This window comes from Zalophus californianus, chromosome 9 (genome assembly GCF_009762305.2).
Source record: "Zalophus californianus isolate mZalCal1 chromosome 9, mZalCal1.pri.v2, whole genome shotgun sequence".
NCBI classification, from domain to species: Eukaryota; Metazoa; Chordata; class Mammalia; order Carnivora; family Otariidae; genus Zalophus; species Zalophus californianus.
The window spans coordinates 65,867,735-65,884,784 of record NC_045603.1 but is presented as its reverse complement, the minus strand read 5'-3'; the positions used below and the strand labels follow the sequence as shown (position 1 = coordinate 65,884,784).

General features: G+C 37.7%; 1 protein-coding gene across 1 annotated transcript in view; it reads right to left on the bottom strand.

Annotated features, from left to right (window-relative positions):
* RPAP3 (RNA polymerase II associated protein 3) overlaps window positions 1-7,399 on the bottom strand; it is a 44,346-nt gene extending 36,947 nt beyond the window's left edge. Inside the window, exons 1-4 of the mRNA XM_027595334.2 lie at window positions 7,295-7,399; window positions 4,744-4,927; window positions 3,602-3,742; window positions 503-625 (exon numbers count right to left, since the gene is read on the bottom strand). Coding sequence (XP_027451135.1) covers window positions 503-625; window positions 3,602-3,742; window positions 4,744-4,896 — 417 coding nt within the window. The 5' untranslated portion in view covers window positions 4,897-4,927; window positions 7,295-7,399. The remainder of the gene's footprint in view (window positions 1-502; window positions 626-3,601; window positions 3,743-4,743; window positions 4,928-7,294) is intronic.
* Window positions 7,400-17,050: the final 9,651 nt, after the last annotated feature.

Sequence of the window (17,050 nt, the reverse complement as noted above, 5' to 3'; positions counted from 1 at the left end):
TTTGAAAAGCAATATAGTTAGTTTTATTAATGAGGCTTTCCAAAGAGGGATGTTTAATATTCCAAAAAGTAACCAGAGATGACCTGTGATATGGAAGAGTGGAATTTAATATTCATGTCAAGATTCACATTCTGATTTTAAGTTAGTCTACTACAAAAAACCCTAAAAGGACTCTCCGTACAGTCCATGCATTTTACATATAATAATTCATTTAATATTCATAACAACCCATTAAGATTTAGTAATAATATTAATCTTATTTTTACAGTTAAGAAAACTGAGGTACAGGTAATTAAAGAACTTGTCACAGGATCTGAACCCGTACAATCTGGTTTCAGACATATACTCCTAACCAACAAGCTATACTGCCTCTTGATACGGATACATTAAAGTCTGAGCACCTCCCCACCCAAAACTACACTGAAGAAATACCGGGATCCACATGATTTTCTACATATCCTGCTTACATGAAGGAAACTAAGGCTAACCTAAAGAAAAATACCTTTTCTTTTAGAGCAAGAGCCTTTTGTGAATCTACGTGAATCCCATCTTCTTCTGACTCTGATTCTTGAGACACAGAATCATGGATATTCTCTTCTTTATCAAGCTCATCAAGGATACTGTCCTGAAATTATAAGTAGAACAGTGCTCATAGTTACATGACCATTAAAATAAAGAAGACATTAAAAAAAAAAAAAAGTACACTCAACTTAGGTTGTAATGATCTAAGGACCTGAAGGCCTAAGGTTGCTTTCAATCCAAATAACCTCTCATTGTTAGGATTCTCTCCAGAGAAAACTGTACCCTTGTCTAGAAAATCAAGATCCAAACCACTTAAAAGAATCTAGCTCTGAACTCATGAAGCTAAGTCAACAGAGTCCACAAATCACCCCTAAATCACAAACTATTAGTAGTGAGGTATTTATGGCTTGACATAAGGCAAGTCTGGAAATAACCCTAAACTAGTATAATAAACAACCAGCAGCCAAGAAAGGGTTGTTACTAAAAGCCTTTTTTCTTCCTTATTCTCAAAACATGAAAAACTGCCTGTAAAGCACATTAACTCCTAATCCTCACAAAAACTTATGAGGTAAGTACAATTCCCCATGTTTTTTACTGGAAGGAATGAATCAAGACACAGAGGTTTGTTAACTCAAGATCACTTGGCTAACGAGTGGCCAAGTCAGGATTTGAATCAAGGCAAATCTGCCTCCTCTGAAGCACTCTCAATGACTATGTTATAGTCTCAGTGAATTCCAAAAATACAGCCGACCCTACCAAAGAAAATACGTAATATACTAGTCCAACAATTCCCAATCTCTTTTGGATCACACATTCCTTTCATGATAATAAATCATCTCATAAACCCCATCAGGAATTTTTAATCATATTTATCATATATGATAAAAGAATGGTTTTTAAAACCAGTAAGAGATTTTAAAACCAGTAAGCATTAAAGAGTTCATTAAAGCTCATTTAAACAAAAATTTTAATTATATAAAATCTTTTTTGCATTTAATATCATACTATTTTATGTCAAAAAGCCCCAAATCATTGACAAATTAAAAAATAAAATAAAATCTAGGCTTAGTTTCACTGAATGAACACTAAAAGATAGACTAAAACTCAGCTACATGTTTTAGCATGAAGATTCTACAAATACCACCAGCCTACCAACATTAAAGAGCCAAGATTATCCAACGCTGCTATGCTTGCATGTGGAGACCACCACCAGCAGCAGAACACTAAAGCAACTGCTCAGATCTCAACTAGACTGGAACAGTAGGTAAACACCTACATCTTGTATAGATACACTAAATTGACGTCAAGCAATGCAGTACATCATGATGGCATCGGCCACACAAAGCAGGAGTTCAATCAGTATCTGCTGAGTAAATAAATGACTGTATAGAAAGCACCTCTCTCAGAAATGATCTGAGGATGATGGCTTTCAGGAAAAAGCATTATAAGAAGATGGCACCTTATGAAAAGGAAAAAGCTATATAATGAGGAATAAGGTCATAAAAAATGAAAGTAGACTATATAATATTCAGCGGAGAAAATATCATGTTCAGAAAGCATCATTTCCCACAGCAATAAATCCAAGACCTAAAATTATACTTTCCCTGCATCAGGACAATACTGAAGCAGATGGCAAACTATTTAATTGGTAGTGCCAGCTCTATCTTGAGTCAATTAGCCTTGGTTTCATTAAGAAAAATACAAGTAATTTGGAAAACTATTGAGCAGTGCCTTCTAAAACTAAATGTATATATAAAGTATGACCTGCAAATTCCCTCCCAGGAGCTTAGATCCATCAAAAGACACATACAGGAATGTTCATAGCAGGCTTATTCATAATAGCCCCAAACTGGAAACAACCCAAATGTATGTCAACAGGAGAATGGATATACAAATTGTGATATATTCACACAATGGAATTCTGATCAGCAAGGAAAAAAATAAATTACTGTTACTGACAATATGGATCAATCTCAAACAATGCTAGCAAACAAAGCCAAACACAAAAGAGTGCATACTGTATGATACATTTATATGAAATTCCAAAACTGGCAAAACTGGGGCGCCTGGGTGGCTCAGATGGTTAAGCGTCTGCCTTCAGCTCAGGTCATGATCCCAGGGTCCTGGGATCGAGTCCCACATCGGGCTCCCTGCTCCTTGGGAGCCTGCTTCTCCCTCTGCTTCTCTCTCTCTCTCTCTGTCTCTCATGAATAAATAAATAAAATCTTTAAAAAAAAAAAAAAAAAAAAACTGGCAAAACTGATCTATAATATTAAAGATCACAATAGTGGCTACCTCTGGGAGGTAATCAACTGAAAAGGAAGGCTTCTGGGATGCTGAAAATATCTTGTATCTTGATGTGGATGGTGGTTTTTCAAGTATATACAGGAGCAAAAATTCAGGAAACTGTACACTTAAGATTTTTGCACTTTACTGTATGTTTAACCTCAAATAAAAATGTTAAATAGAAAAGTGCCAATAAAATAATAAACCTAAAAATCAGAAGAGTGGTTATTTATGGGGGTAGAGGGAAGAAAAGAAGATGGGATGGGGATGCAGTATTTTTGAATTCTAAATGCAATGGTGGTTACCCAAATCTATGTGATATATACATACATTGTACCATATCAGTTTCCTGTTTTTGATACTGTACTATAATTAAGGAATTACTGGGGTAAACTGGGTGGGAAGTATGCTGGATCTCTACGTACTATTTTTGCAAAAAAAAAAGAAGAGAAGAGAAGAGAAAAGAAAAGAAAAAAGAAAAGAAAAGAAAAGAAAAGAAAAGAAAAGAAAAGAAAAAAAGAAAGAAAGAAAGAAAAAAAATAGAAAAAATAGAAAAAAAGAAAAGAATCCTGGCTGTTTTAGCCACTACTCACTGAAAGAGGGCTGCAGGAGAAAAAATAATCTAGTTAACTGAAAAGAATTGTAATTAAAGTTGGATTCACATAAAATAATCTATAAGTGAAAGACACAAGGGTAAGATACTTTACATTATTTTCATTTAACCCATTACTCTTAGCTAACTCCAAGACAATCTTATTCAAATACTAAGAAGCATATAAGTAGATTAACTTACCACATCAAGTTTTGCCCATGCCTCATAATCGTAAGATTTTATCCTGTTTTTTGTGTTTTCATCTTTGGTTTTTTTAGAAGACTCTTTAGGTTTGCCTTTCTTCTTTTTCCTAAAATTCCCATTTCGAATAGGAGGTAAATTCTAGGGATGGGAAAAAATAAACACATGATGTTTGAGCACTGCTCTATTACTTTTTTGTATAACTACCAATGTTTAAAATTCTCACTAAATTATATTTTCAAGTAAGAAGTACTTTTTAGGGGCGCCTGGGTGGCTCAGTTGTTAAGCGTCTGCCTTTGGCTCAAGTCATGATCCCAGGGTCCTGGGATCAAGCCCCGCATCAGGCTCCCCACCTCACGGAAAGCCTGCTTCTCCCTCTCCCACTCCCCCTGCTTGTGTTCCCTCTCTCTCTGTCTCTCTCTCTTTCAATTAAATAAATAAAATCTTTAAAAAAAAAAAAGTACTTTTTATTTTTTAAGTGCTTAAAAATACCAATTTACCATCTTCACTTATAACAATTCATGCTTGAAAAGTTTAATTCATTCTTTGACAAATGTTGAATATTGTTTAGTCACAAGGAAAGTATTATCTAGAAATTTTAATTATACATTTAATTTGCAATCCTAAAGTCACACTTCAAAACTGCCTGATCTTCAGCCTTACTACAATGAATTAGCAATAGTACAACAGCAAACTGAACTGCCTCCACACCATTAGTATGAAAAAATTATGCATATTTAAATATACAGTATTAAGAAAAACGTTTGGTTGAACCTACGTAAGTAATCTGTATTTTATGCCAATACTATATGTTAAGATATCATTAAATATATAATTATATATGATCTGTATTATATACATATACACACACACACACACCCAAATATCGAAAATGCTATTCATTTACCTGAAGAATTATCACATGGTCTTCCTTTCCCTAACTATTGGCTAAGCCTTAAAATGTCTTACCAGAGTTAATATAAGTACTACAAAGATTTAAAAAGCAGAATTTTTCAAAATGTTGACAGGCAGCAAATCACTTCAATTTCAGTATTTTCACAAAACATTTTAAAAGGCTGTGCTGTATTTTAAATTAAATAGTTTTGCTGGATGCTAAAGTAGGTTTTAATTAAGAAATTTACCTCTTCAGGAACACCATTCTGTCTTCTTAGTTCCATATCCTTCTGTTTGATATCTTTTTCCCAGTTTTCTAATTCCCTCATAAAGTCCTGTAATTCTTCTGCATTTTGTTTCACTTGTAGTTGTAATTCAATTGCTTTATTTGTCGAAGTCATTATGTCTTGCAGAGTTTTGACCAACCAATCTCTGACAAGAATTAAACAGATCTGGTTTGTTTTCTGAAGCATAGCTAATCAATGAGTTTTTACCACTTCATAAATGGCAAAAATACACACATAGAGAGCATAAAGTATGCTGAAGAAAGAAAACATCAATATATTATTTTTTACATGAATTAATATTTGCTGAATGAATAAATGAAAAACAGACCAGTCTGGGCATCACTGCAATGCATTATGAATAAAAGGCAATGAGGGGGAAATCACTGAAATTAGCAAGTACCCCTTGGTAGCAGACTCTGCTTGTGTCCCATTTATAAATTAACCCTAATTATCTCCTTTACTCCTTTTCAAAATTTATTGAACTTCTGCTATGTGACAGGTCCTATAAAAACAAGTAAGACAAGGTCCCAGGTCTAATGGAGAAGGAAACAAAATAATCAAGTACCGAGAGCCACAAAATATTATGCTGGCAGGGTCTTTCAACCTTGGGGTTATTGACATTTTGGGACAGGTATCTCTTTGTGGTAGAAGGTCTGTCCTATGCATTGTTAAAATGGCTGGCAACATCCCTGGCCTCTTCCAACTACAGAGCAGTATTCTCCCTCCCCTCCAGACTGTGACAATCAAAAACGTCTCCAAACATTGTCAAATATCACCTAGACGGCATAATAATTCCTGGTTCAGAACAACTGTGCTAGAGGCACATACAGATGCTGTGGGACTGACCACAAAGGACAGGCATAAATCAGACGGTGGTAGGGTGGTGGGTTCAAGAAAGAGTCCCCAGAGGTGCTATAACTAGCCACATTTCAAAGAGGCCAGCCAAAGTGATTAACCATGGAGGAGCAGGCAGGCAGACCAAAGGACTAAGAAAGAGAAGGATGGAAGAGAAGGCTGAGGTAGCTATGGGACAGATCTCAAAAAGCCAGCCCATGAGGTCTGAAAGCTATGAAAGTATCCTGGAGGTAAAATAAAAAGTACCCGATGACTGATTCAACTGAGGAGCTGGGAGCAGAGAAGGACCTAACCAGTGTCTTAGATTTCCAGTTTGGTAGCCTGGTGAAATTAGCAGTGCCATTTGAGTCAGGATCACAATTTTAAAAGGAAAGGGGGGGGGGTGGAAGTTACAATCACGAACTTGTACCTGTTTATAATCACTGTGACTACTGGGTTGAGTGGGCAGGGGTGGAGCCTACAAAACACTACCATTTAGGGAACAAGCTAAGGAGGGGATACCAATACAGGAAAAACTAGGGAGCAACATCTAGGGAGCTGGGAGGAAGACTTGGAGAGTACTGTCACAGGAGAGAATTTTCAAGAAAGTTCAAGGTGAGAGAGGCTGGCAGTGCCTAAAGACACAAAGGTGGCATAAGAGGAAAGAACGTGCATTGTATTTAGTCATATTGAGAGTTTCAATGAGATTTAAGGAAAGGATGGAAATAAAATGAGCTGCTGAGTAAATGAGATTATATGGGGATTAGCGTAATTCTGTTTTTAATAATCTAAGACTGCTCACGACTATAGTCTGGTAGAAGAGGACGAAGAGAATCAAGGTAAAAGAAGATCTAGGAAAAAGGATGACTGATGGGGCAAAGTCCGCAAAAGAGTGGGAGGGAATTCAACGCTTAAGAGGAGTGGGGGAGTAGCATGGGGGCAGAGCACATTAGAAAAATCATTTTTCTAATGGCTGCAAATGCAGATAGGTCTTCTGAACCCTAGCCTGGCCTTATAACCTAAACTAAGTTTAACCTTCTTTTCAGGCAGTGCCCAAGTTTGATCACATATGTATATCTCGTTTTTAAAAAACGAAACCAGTATAGTGCTTTGCTGGGGGCTCAAAAATAGGAATAAAAGCGCAGCAAGCCACTGCGATGCTGCAAAAGGTCAAAACCCTTTTCCATTTCACTCATCATCTCTGCTGCTCCCGCAGATACAACTGCTCCCACGGAACCTGCGACGGGGCTGGAGTCCGAGCAAGGAACCAGAAACTTCCAATGCTGGGGGCTATCGCTTTCACACTCAATATCCCGGCGAACACAGCACACCCACGCCGGGGGGGGGCGGGGCCCCACCCCCGCAGTTCTCCAGGGAGGGTGGATCTGCGATCCGATCACCGCAAATCGGCCCAATACCCCGGGCAGCCGGGGTGGAGGCACAGTCGGCAGAGCAGATCTTCCATCCCCGGGGGCGCAGGGCGAGCCCCTTCCGGAACGCTCACCCGGGACGCCGCTACCCTGGACACCACCGCGCCGCCGCGCCCTCGCCGCCGGCCCTCACGCCTTCCTGCCCTCCGCCTCCCCCGGGACCCACGACCGCACGCCCTCTTTGCGCCAAGCCACCCCCAAAGCCTCGCCGGCTACTGCAACCGGCGATAAAGTTAAAGCCTGCTCACCTCGCTAGGCCGTTACCGCCCGCAGGGCCGCTACCCCAGGCCCGCAGCGTCTCACGCCGGGCTCCGCCTTCCCGAGCTTTCCCACAAGTCGCCGCGTGCCCTCGCCCCGCCCTGGCGTCCGGGCGGAGCGTGCGCAGAAGGGCAGGTACGGTGCGCCTCTCTTCTCAGGGTATAATTAGAGAATTGACAGGTGTGTTAAAGCCAAATCTGACGCCTTGCCTGCTTCCAGTATGACTAAAATTCGCGGGAGATAACCCCAAAACTGCAGGTCATCCTGACTCGTTCTGATTCCCAAAATAATAACGCCTTGAGTATTAACCTGGAATCCCCTCAAAACAATTTTAGCCCGAATATTTGCCTTGCGGGTATCTATAGGTCACGACCTTCGTAAGCATGATAATCATCTGAGAAATTTACTGTTTCGAACAGACAGTGTCATCTTGTAACTCTGACAGTTGTGCTGGGTTTTGTTTTGTTTTTCCTTTAGGTACTTGTATTTGGCAAACCAGTTCGTCAGTCTGACTCTTTTCACCTTTGCAAATAAACTCTCCTTTCTTAGTGTATCTACATCTGAGTCTTTCTTGGACGTGTGTCGGTGTTAAAGTCTGTCTTTAGATGTGCCCTGGCTTACAAAGAAGAAAGAATGTGAAGCTTTTAATACTTCTTGCTTCTACTTGCCATATGAGTGAGCTGTCTTTCATTTTCATGACAACTCTAAAATTGTAAAACAAAAATAATGTCAACAGTCCACGAAAACAAACAAAAGCAAACAAAACTGTCAGTTTGAAACAACTCAATGATCTCAAACATTAGCCCCAAAATCCAGTTCAGTGACTCTCAGTCTTGGCTGAACTTTGGAATCATCCATGTAGCATTGAAAAAAAAAGGGGGGGGGCGCCTGGGTGGCTCCGTCAGTCATGCCTCCCGCTCTTGTTTTTGGCTTAGGTCATGATCTTGGGGTCCTGGGATGGAGCCCCAGTTAGGCTCCATGCTCCGCAGGGAGTCTACTTGGGATTTCTCTCTCCCTCTGCCCCTCCCTCTTGCATGCTTTCTCTCTTTGTCCAAAATCAATAAATCTTTAAAAAAATACTGATGTCTAGGTTTTGTCCCTAGAGATTCTGATTTAATTAGTGCAGCCTAGACATCATGATTTTTAAAGCACAAGGATACAGCTGTGCCTTTGAGGCCGGGAATCACTAATCCAGGTAATGGTCAATGAAAAAAACACCCTGGGGTCCTGTCTTACAAGGGCATATTATTAGCTCATCTTTCCAACTGTAAAATTATAGGGTATCTTTGTATTTTAACATCATAGTAGTCAAATCATTAAGTATATCATCAAAATATTTACTAACGGAATGACTTTTTGGGTTTTGTGTTAGATAACTGAATTTTCAGAGTTATTTTGTGTTTTAAAATTAATCTAATAAATAATTTTAAAAACAGATGTTGATTTATGGATGTTCTTAACAAAAGCAACTGTATTTTTTTTTTAAGTGAATTCTACCAGAGTCAATTGAGATAAGAGAGAAGGGGACAGCCAGCTGCTCTAGTAAAACCTCATAGACCCTTGGGTGAATCCTCCCTTCTCTATCTCCCTCTTAAGTCACATAATAGATAGTTTCTTAGTGAGTTCAGAAGCAAAGTGAAAAGAGTTAGTCGAATGGTCTTGATGGTCATTGTTACCTAATTCTGAGGCTTGCATCGTTCTACCAAAAAAAAAACAAAAAACAAAAAACTATACTTCAGTGACAGCCTTCTCTCTTGTGAGCTCAGACATGGGCCATCTTAAGTTCTTTTCTAGATTACAGACCTCCCCACTTCTGTTGACACGTCTTCAAATAGTTTTCACCAAGATTGATAAATTATGCCTTTCTTTTATGTCTCTTTTATTAATTTCTTCTTAGTGTGAATAAACTCCAGTCATCTCAGTTGCATTTATTGTTAATATCTCAATAGTCATTGTTGAAAAGATGTCTCTTTTCATAGTGGAAATATAGACGAATGTTTTATCACAAGAGTAAAATGCTGCAATTAATGATTATGGTGTTAATTTTGTGTTAATGTCCAAGACAATTATTGAGATCTTTCAAATAGCTAAATAAGGAAACATTCTGACAGTTAATATGAATCTTAAGAAAGGGAATATAAACTAAGTAGCTTTATTTAGCAAGAACATATATGAACCTTGGGGCTTTCTGTTACAAGCTATATGAGGTTTGATTGCATGTAAGATAAAGCCCAGTATGAGAGGGGCTTAAACTTGAGAGAATAATATTTCTCTCTCAAATAAAAGAAGACTGAATATGAGCAATCCAGGGTTGGCATGATCATTCCAGGGTCAGACCCAGGCACCTTCTGCCTTGCTGCTCCATCTTCTTCAGCACATGGCTTCCCTGGTGGCTCTAGCCACCACTCAAGCTCCCGCAATCTTATCTTCAATCCAGACAGCAGGAAGGGACAGAGTAGGATGAAAAATGGATGTAATGTACCCCCTGGCCTTTAAGAACTCCCTTTTGCATGCCACTGGCCAGGACTTAGACACATGGCCACTCCTGGCTGCAAGAGAGGTTTTTACTCTTGGAAGTCATGTTGCTCATCTGAACCCTAAGAATGCAATGATTAAGGAAAAACAAGAGGAGAGCGGATATTGAGGGGAACCCAGTCACTTCTACCACAGGCCTTGATAAGTGTTCTTTGAAAGAATAACAAATGAATCAATGAGGCAATACTGCTGGGAATCCAAGCTCACCACAGCGCGAGGAAAAGGGTTAAATTTTGTAACCCTGTGCTGCTACTTACTGTGAATGTGACTTAGTCACAGTAAAATTAAAGTGGTAACGGTAAAAAATAGCTAATAGACTGAGAAAATGTTTGTAAAAACCCTACCTAGCATAGCTTGGGACAGCTTGAGATCTTAAATATTAATTCCTGCCCCTCTCTTCTTGGCAAAGCTAATGTCCAAGCCCTGGGATATGGTCACTCTTTAGGTTTCCAATAAATTGAGATGAAGGTGCCAAGATTTCCCATATACCTCCTGCCCCCACACATACATAGCCTCCCTCATTATCAACACCAGTCACCAGAATAGTACAATTTTTTTACCAAAGTTGAACTTACGTTAACACATCACAGTCACTCAGAGTCCATAGTTTAACTAAGGGTTCACTCTTGGTGTTGTACAGTGGGTTTGGACAAATTTATAACGACTATATATCCATCATTGTACTATCATAGAGAATATTTTCACTGCCCTAAAATTCCTCTGTGCTCTGCCTATTCATTCCTCCCCACTATCTGCATTTCAGGCAGCCACTGATCTTTTTTATTATTTCCATAGTTTACCTTTTCCAGAACGTCATATACTTGGAATCATACAGTATGTAGCCTTCTCAGATTGACTTTTTTTCACTTAGTAATATGAATTTAAGGTTCCTCCATGTTTTTTCATGGCTTGATAACTCATTCTTTTTGGTCTGAATAATATTCTGTTGTCTGGATGTACCACTGATTATCCATTCACCTACTGAAGAGCATCTTGTTTGCTTCCAAATTTTGACAATTATGAATGCAGCTGCTATAAATATTCACATGGGTGTTATTGTGTAGACAGAAGTTTTCAAATCCTTTGGGTAGATATCAGAAGAGTAATTGCTGGATCATATGGTAAGAGTACATTTTTGTTTTGTTTTTTGTTTTGTTTGTTTTAGAGAGGGAGAGCACGTGCAAAGGCATGCGAGCAGGAGGGGAGGAGAAACTTAAGCAGGCTCCATGCCCAGCACAGAGCCTGACACAGGGCTTGATCTCACCACCCTGAGATCATGACCAGAGCCAGAATCAAGAGTCAGACGCTTAACTGAATGAGCCACCCAGGCGCCCCAAGAGTATGTTTTGTTTTGTGAGAAAATGCCAAACTGTCTTCCAATGTAACTCCATTTTGCATTCCTACCAGCAATAAGTGAGAGTTCCTGTTGCTTCACATCTCCACCAGCATTTGGTGTTGTCAGTGTTCCAGATTTTGGCCATCTAATAGGTATATAGTAGTATCTTGTTGTTTTAATTTGCATTTCCCTGATAAAATATGATGTGGAGCATCTTTTCATATTCCTTTTTGCTATCTGTATATCTTCTCTGGTGAGGTGTTTGTTATGGTCCCATTTTTTAAATTTTTTAAATTGAGCTATTGTCTCATTGTTGAGTTTTAAGAATTCTTTGTATATTTTAGATAACTGTCCTTTATCAGGTGTGTATTTTGCAACTATTTTCTCCTAGTCTGTGACTTATCCACTAATTCTCTTGATGTTGTTTTTCACAGAGCAGACGTTTTTAATTTTAATGAAGTATAACTTATCAACTTTTCTTTCATGGATCATGTCTTTGGTGTTGTATCTAAAAAGGCATCACCATACCCAAAGTCATCTAGGTTTTCTCCTGTTATCTCCTGGGAGTTTTATGCTTCTGTGTTTTACATTTAGGTCTATGATCCATTTTGAATTAATTTTTGTGAAGGGTGTAAGGCCTAGACAGATTTTTTTACATGTAAATGTCTGGTTATTCCAGAATCTTGTTAAAAAATAATATCTTAGCTCCATTGTATTACCTTGGCTCCTTTGTGAAAATCATTGACTGTATTTATGTGGATCTATTTCTGGGCTCTCTATTCTGTTCCGTTGAACTATTTTTCTTTCACCAACACCACACTGTTTTTTTTTTAAGATTTTATTTATTTATTTATCAGAGAGAGAGAGAGAGAGAGAGAGCCTGCCCAAGCATGGGGAGAAGCAGGCAGAGGGAGAAGCAGACTCCCTGCTGAGCAGAGGGCCTGACGCGGGACTCGATCCCAGGAGGATCATGACCTGAGCTGGAGGCAGATGCTTAACCAACTGAGCCACCCAGGCGTCCCAACACCACACTGTCTTGATTACTGTAGCTGTATAGTAAGTCTCGAAGTCAGGTACCATAGTCCTTCAACTTTGTTCTTCTCCAATATTGTATTGGCTCTTCTGGGTCTTTTACCTCTCCGTATAAAATTTTGAAATGGTTTGTTGACATCTATAAAATAACTTTTTGGAGTTTTGATTGGGATTGAGTTGGGAAGAATTGACACCCTGACAATATTGGGTCTTCCTATCTGTGAACATGGAATATCTCTTCATTTACTTATTTTTACATCTTAGTCATGAGAATTTTTTAGTTTTCTTCATGAAGATCTTGTATATATTTTGTTAGGTTTATACTTAAGTATTTCATTTTGGGGGGTGCTAATATGAATGGTATTATGTTTTTTCATTTCAAATTCCATTATAGATTGCTGGTATATAGGAAAGAAACTAACTTTTTATATATTAACCTTGTATCCTTTAACCTTGCTATAATTGCTTGTTACTTCCAAGAGATTTTTTTGTTGATTCTTACAGATTTTCTACATAGATGATCATGTCATCTGTGAATAAAGATGTATTTCCCAATATGCGTAACTTTTATTTCCTTTTCTTGCCATATTGCATTAGCAAGGACTTCCAGTTCAATGTTGAAAAAGAGTAGTGAGGGGGACATTTTTGCCTGGTACCTGATTTTAGTGGGAAACCTTCAAGTTTCTCAGTATTAAGTATAACGTTAGCTGTAAGTTTTTTGCAGATTTTATCAAGTTGAGAAAGTTTCCTTCTATTCCTACTTTACTGAGAATTTTTATTATGAATGGGTGTTGGATTTTGTCAAATGCTTTTTCTGCATCCATTGATATGATCATGCAATTTTTCATTTTTAGTCTGTTGATGTGCTAGATTACATTAATTGATTTTGAATGTTAAACCAGCTTTGCATACCTGGAATAAATCCCACTTGGCTGTGGTATACAATTCTTTTTATACTTTTTTGGGTTCTATTTACTAATGTTTTGTTGAGGATTTTTACGCCTATGTTCATGAGATATATTGGCCTATAGTTTTCTTTTCTTATAATGCCTTTGTCTGGTTTTGGTATTAGCGTAATGCTGACCTCATAGAATGAGTGAGGAAGCATTCCCTCTTTTTATAACCTCTGAAAGAGATGGTAGAAAATTGGCTAAATTTCATCCTAACCTATTTGATAGAATCTACCAGGGAACCCATCTGGGCCTGGTGCTTTCTCTTTTAGAAGGTTATTAATATTATTTATTTATTTAATGGATATAGGCCTATTCAGACCATCTATTTCCTCTTGCTTCTTTCAAGGAATTCATTCATTTCATCTAGGTTATTAAATTTATGAGATAGAGTTGTTCATAATATTCCTTTACTATCCTTTTAACTTCCATAGAGTCTACGGTGTTGTTCTTCTCTCATTTGGATGTTAGTAATTTGTGTCCTCTCCTTTTTTCTTAGTTAGCCTGGCTAGAGGCTTATCAACTTTATTGATCTTTTCAAAGAACTAGCTTTTAGTTTCATTGATTTTCTCTATTGATTTTGTTTTCAATCTCTTTTGATTTCTGCTCTAATTCTTATTATTTCTTTTCTTCTACTTTTTATTTTTCTCTGCCTTTTCTAGCTTCCTAAGGTAGAAACTTAGGTGATTGATTTTAGATCTCTCTCCTTTTCTAATATATGTATTCAATGCTATAAATTTTCCTCTAAGCATTGTATCTCACAAATTTTGGTAAGTTGTATTTTCATTTTCATTTAGTTCAAAATATATTAAAATTTGTCTTGAGATTTTTTTCCTTTGGTCATGTTATTTAGAAGTATGTTGTTTAATGTCCATGTATTTTATGGTTTTCCAGTTATCTTTTGTTATCAATGTCTAGTTTAATTCCCAAAATTGTGAGCTGAGAGCAGACATTGTAGTATTCTATTCTTTTGAATTTATTAAGCGGTATTTTGTGGCCTGAAATGTGGTCTCTCTTGGTGAATGATCCATATGACTTTGAGAAAAATGTATATTCTATCTTATTGGATGAAATAGTCTATAGATGGCAATTATATTCAGCTGACTGATGGTGTGGCTAAGTTTAACTGTATTCTTCCTGATTTCCTGCCTTACCAGATCTGCCTGTTTCTGAGAAAAGGATATCGGCATCTCCAACTATGGTAGTGGACTCATCTATGTCTTCTTTCTGTTTTATCAGTTTTTGCCTCATGCAGTTTCATGCTGTGCTGTTAGATGCATACACCTTAAGAATTGTTACATCTTCTTGGAGAGTTGACCCATTTCACATAATGTAATGCCCTTCTCTTTCCCTGATGACTTTCCTTACTTTGAAATCTGGTCTGTATGAAATTAACATAGCTAGGCCTGCTTTCTTTTGATTGGTGTTAGCATGGTGTATTTTTCTCTATCCATTTACTTTTCATCTGTGTGTGTCTTCATATTTAAAGTGGATTTCTCATAGACAATATATAATTGGTTCTTGGTTTTGATCCACTATAACAGTCTCTTTTTTATTTGTTGCATTTAGACCATTGACATTCAAAGTAACTACAGATATAGTTGAATTAATATCTGCTGTAATCATTAAGGTTTTCTACTTGTTGTCTTAGGTCTTTGTTCCTATTTTTGTCTTCCATTCCTTTTCTGGCTTTTATGCTTTTAATTGAGGATTTCATATAATTCCATTTTTTCTCCTTTCTTAGCAAATCCATTATACTTTTTACTTTTTTTAGTCATTGTCCTAGAGTTTGCAATATACGTTTACAACATCAATCCATGTCCATTTTCAAATAACACTATACCACATCATGGGTAATGTGAGTACCTTATAATAACAAAATCATCCTAATTCCTTGTACCTGCTATTCATTTCACTTATATATGAGGACAAATATATATGTATATGTCCATAATACATATATGTATACAAGCATACATAAATATACGTGTATATGTATGCGTAATACATATAATTGAACACATTATTGCTGTTGTTATTTTAAACAAACTGTTGTCTGTTAGATCAATTAGTAATAAGAAAATAAAAGTTTTTATTTTACCTTCACTTTTTACTTCTTTGATACTCTCTTTTTTTCTTTATGTATATCTGAGTTTCTGATCTATGTTATTTTCCTTCTCTCCAAAAACTTCTTTGAAAATTTCTTGCAAGGCAGGTCTACTGGCAACAAATTCCCTGGATTTTTGTTTATTTGAGAAAGTCTTTATTTCTCCTTAGCCTTTTGAAGCATAATTTTGGAGGGTACAGAATTCTAGGTTGGTGGGTTTTTTCTCTCAACTTTTTTTTTTAAAGATTTTATTTATTTATTTAAAGGGAGGAAGAGTGCTCATGAGCAGGGGGAGGGGCAGAGGGAGAGGGAGAGGAGAATCTCCAGCAGACTATGTGCTGAGTGCAAAGGCTGATGCAGGGCTCAATCTCATGACCCCAAGATCATGACCTGAGCTGAAATCAAGAGTTGGAAACTCAACTGACTGAGCCACCCAGGTGCCCTCTCTCAACATTTTAAATATTTCATGCCATTCTGTTCTTGCTTGCATGGTTTCTTAGGAGAAGTCAGATGTATTTCTTATCTTAGCTCCTCTGTAGGTAAGATTTTTTTTTCCTCTGTTGTCTTTCACAATTATTCTGTATCTTTGATTTTCTGTAATTTGAAAATGATGTGTCAAAATATAGTGGGTTTTTTGATATTCATTCTGCTTGGTGTTTTCTGAACTTCCTGGATCTCTGGTTTGATATCTGACATTAAGTTTGGGAAATTCTCAGTCATTATTGTTTAAAATATTTCTTCTGTTCCTTTCTCCCTTTCTTCTCCTTCTGGCATTCTCATTATGTGTATATTACACCTTTTGTAGTCGTCCCACAGTGCTTGGCTATTCTGTTTTGGTTGTTTGCTGGTCTTTATTCTCTTTGCTTTTTGGTTTTGGTTTTTCTATTGAGATATCCTCAAACTCAGAGATTCTCTCCTCAAATGTGCCTAGTCTACTAATAAGCCTATCAAAGGTATTCTTCATTTCTGTTACAGTGTTTTCATCTCTAGCATTTCTTTTTGGTTCCTTCTTAGGATTTCCATCTCTCTGTTTACCTTGCCTCTCAGTTCTTGCAGGCTATCTACTTTATTCATTATAGCCCTTAGCATATTAATCATAGTTACTTTAAATTTCCTACCTGAAAATTACAACATCCCTGCCATGTCTGCTTCTGAAGTTTGCTCTAGCTCTTCAAATTATGTTATTTTACCTTTTGATATGCTTTGTAATTTTTTCTTGATTGCCAGGCATGGTAAATCGGCCTTTGGTAACGTTGGGGTGAGGGGGTGGAGGGAAGCATTCTATGGTCTTATGATTGTGTCTCAGTCTTTTAGTGAGCCTATGCCTCTGGGCTGTGAACTTCACAAGTGTTTCTCAGGTTTTCGCCCCCTTTGTGTGAAAGAGGATGGCTAACATGGGTGGAGTTGGGTATTTCCCTTCCCCAGGTCAGTTAGGCTCTGATAATAGTCTATCAGGTTAGCCAACAGCTAACAAGTTTCCCCCAAGGGCAGGCTTTGTTAGCAAGGACAGAGTTCTCTGGCTATTTCAAAATGGTTCCACTTCTCCTCCCTGTGCCAGTAACCCAGGAGGGTTTCTCTCTGGTACACACTATGGGAACCTGGTGGAGCTCCTGGTGATAAATCTCACAATCCTGTGGCATCCCCCTATGCCTGGCTCCCCTGGAGTTTTGAACTCAGAATAGTCTGCACCGCCTCTCCTTCAGGCAATTCACCAATTGCAGTTCAGATTTTCCTATCCTGGCACTGGTTTCTGCAATGGTTTGCTGCATGAGAGTCTCTACTCCAG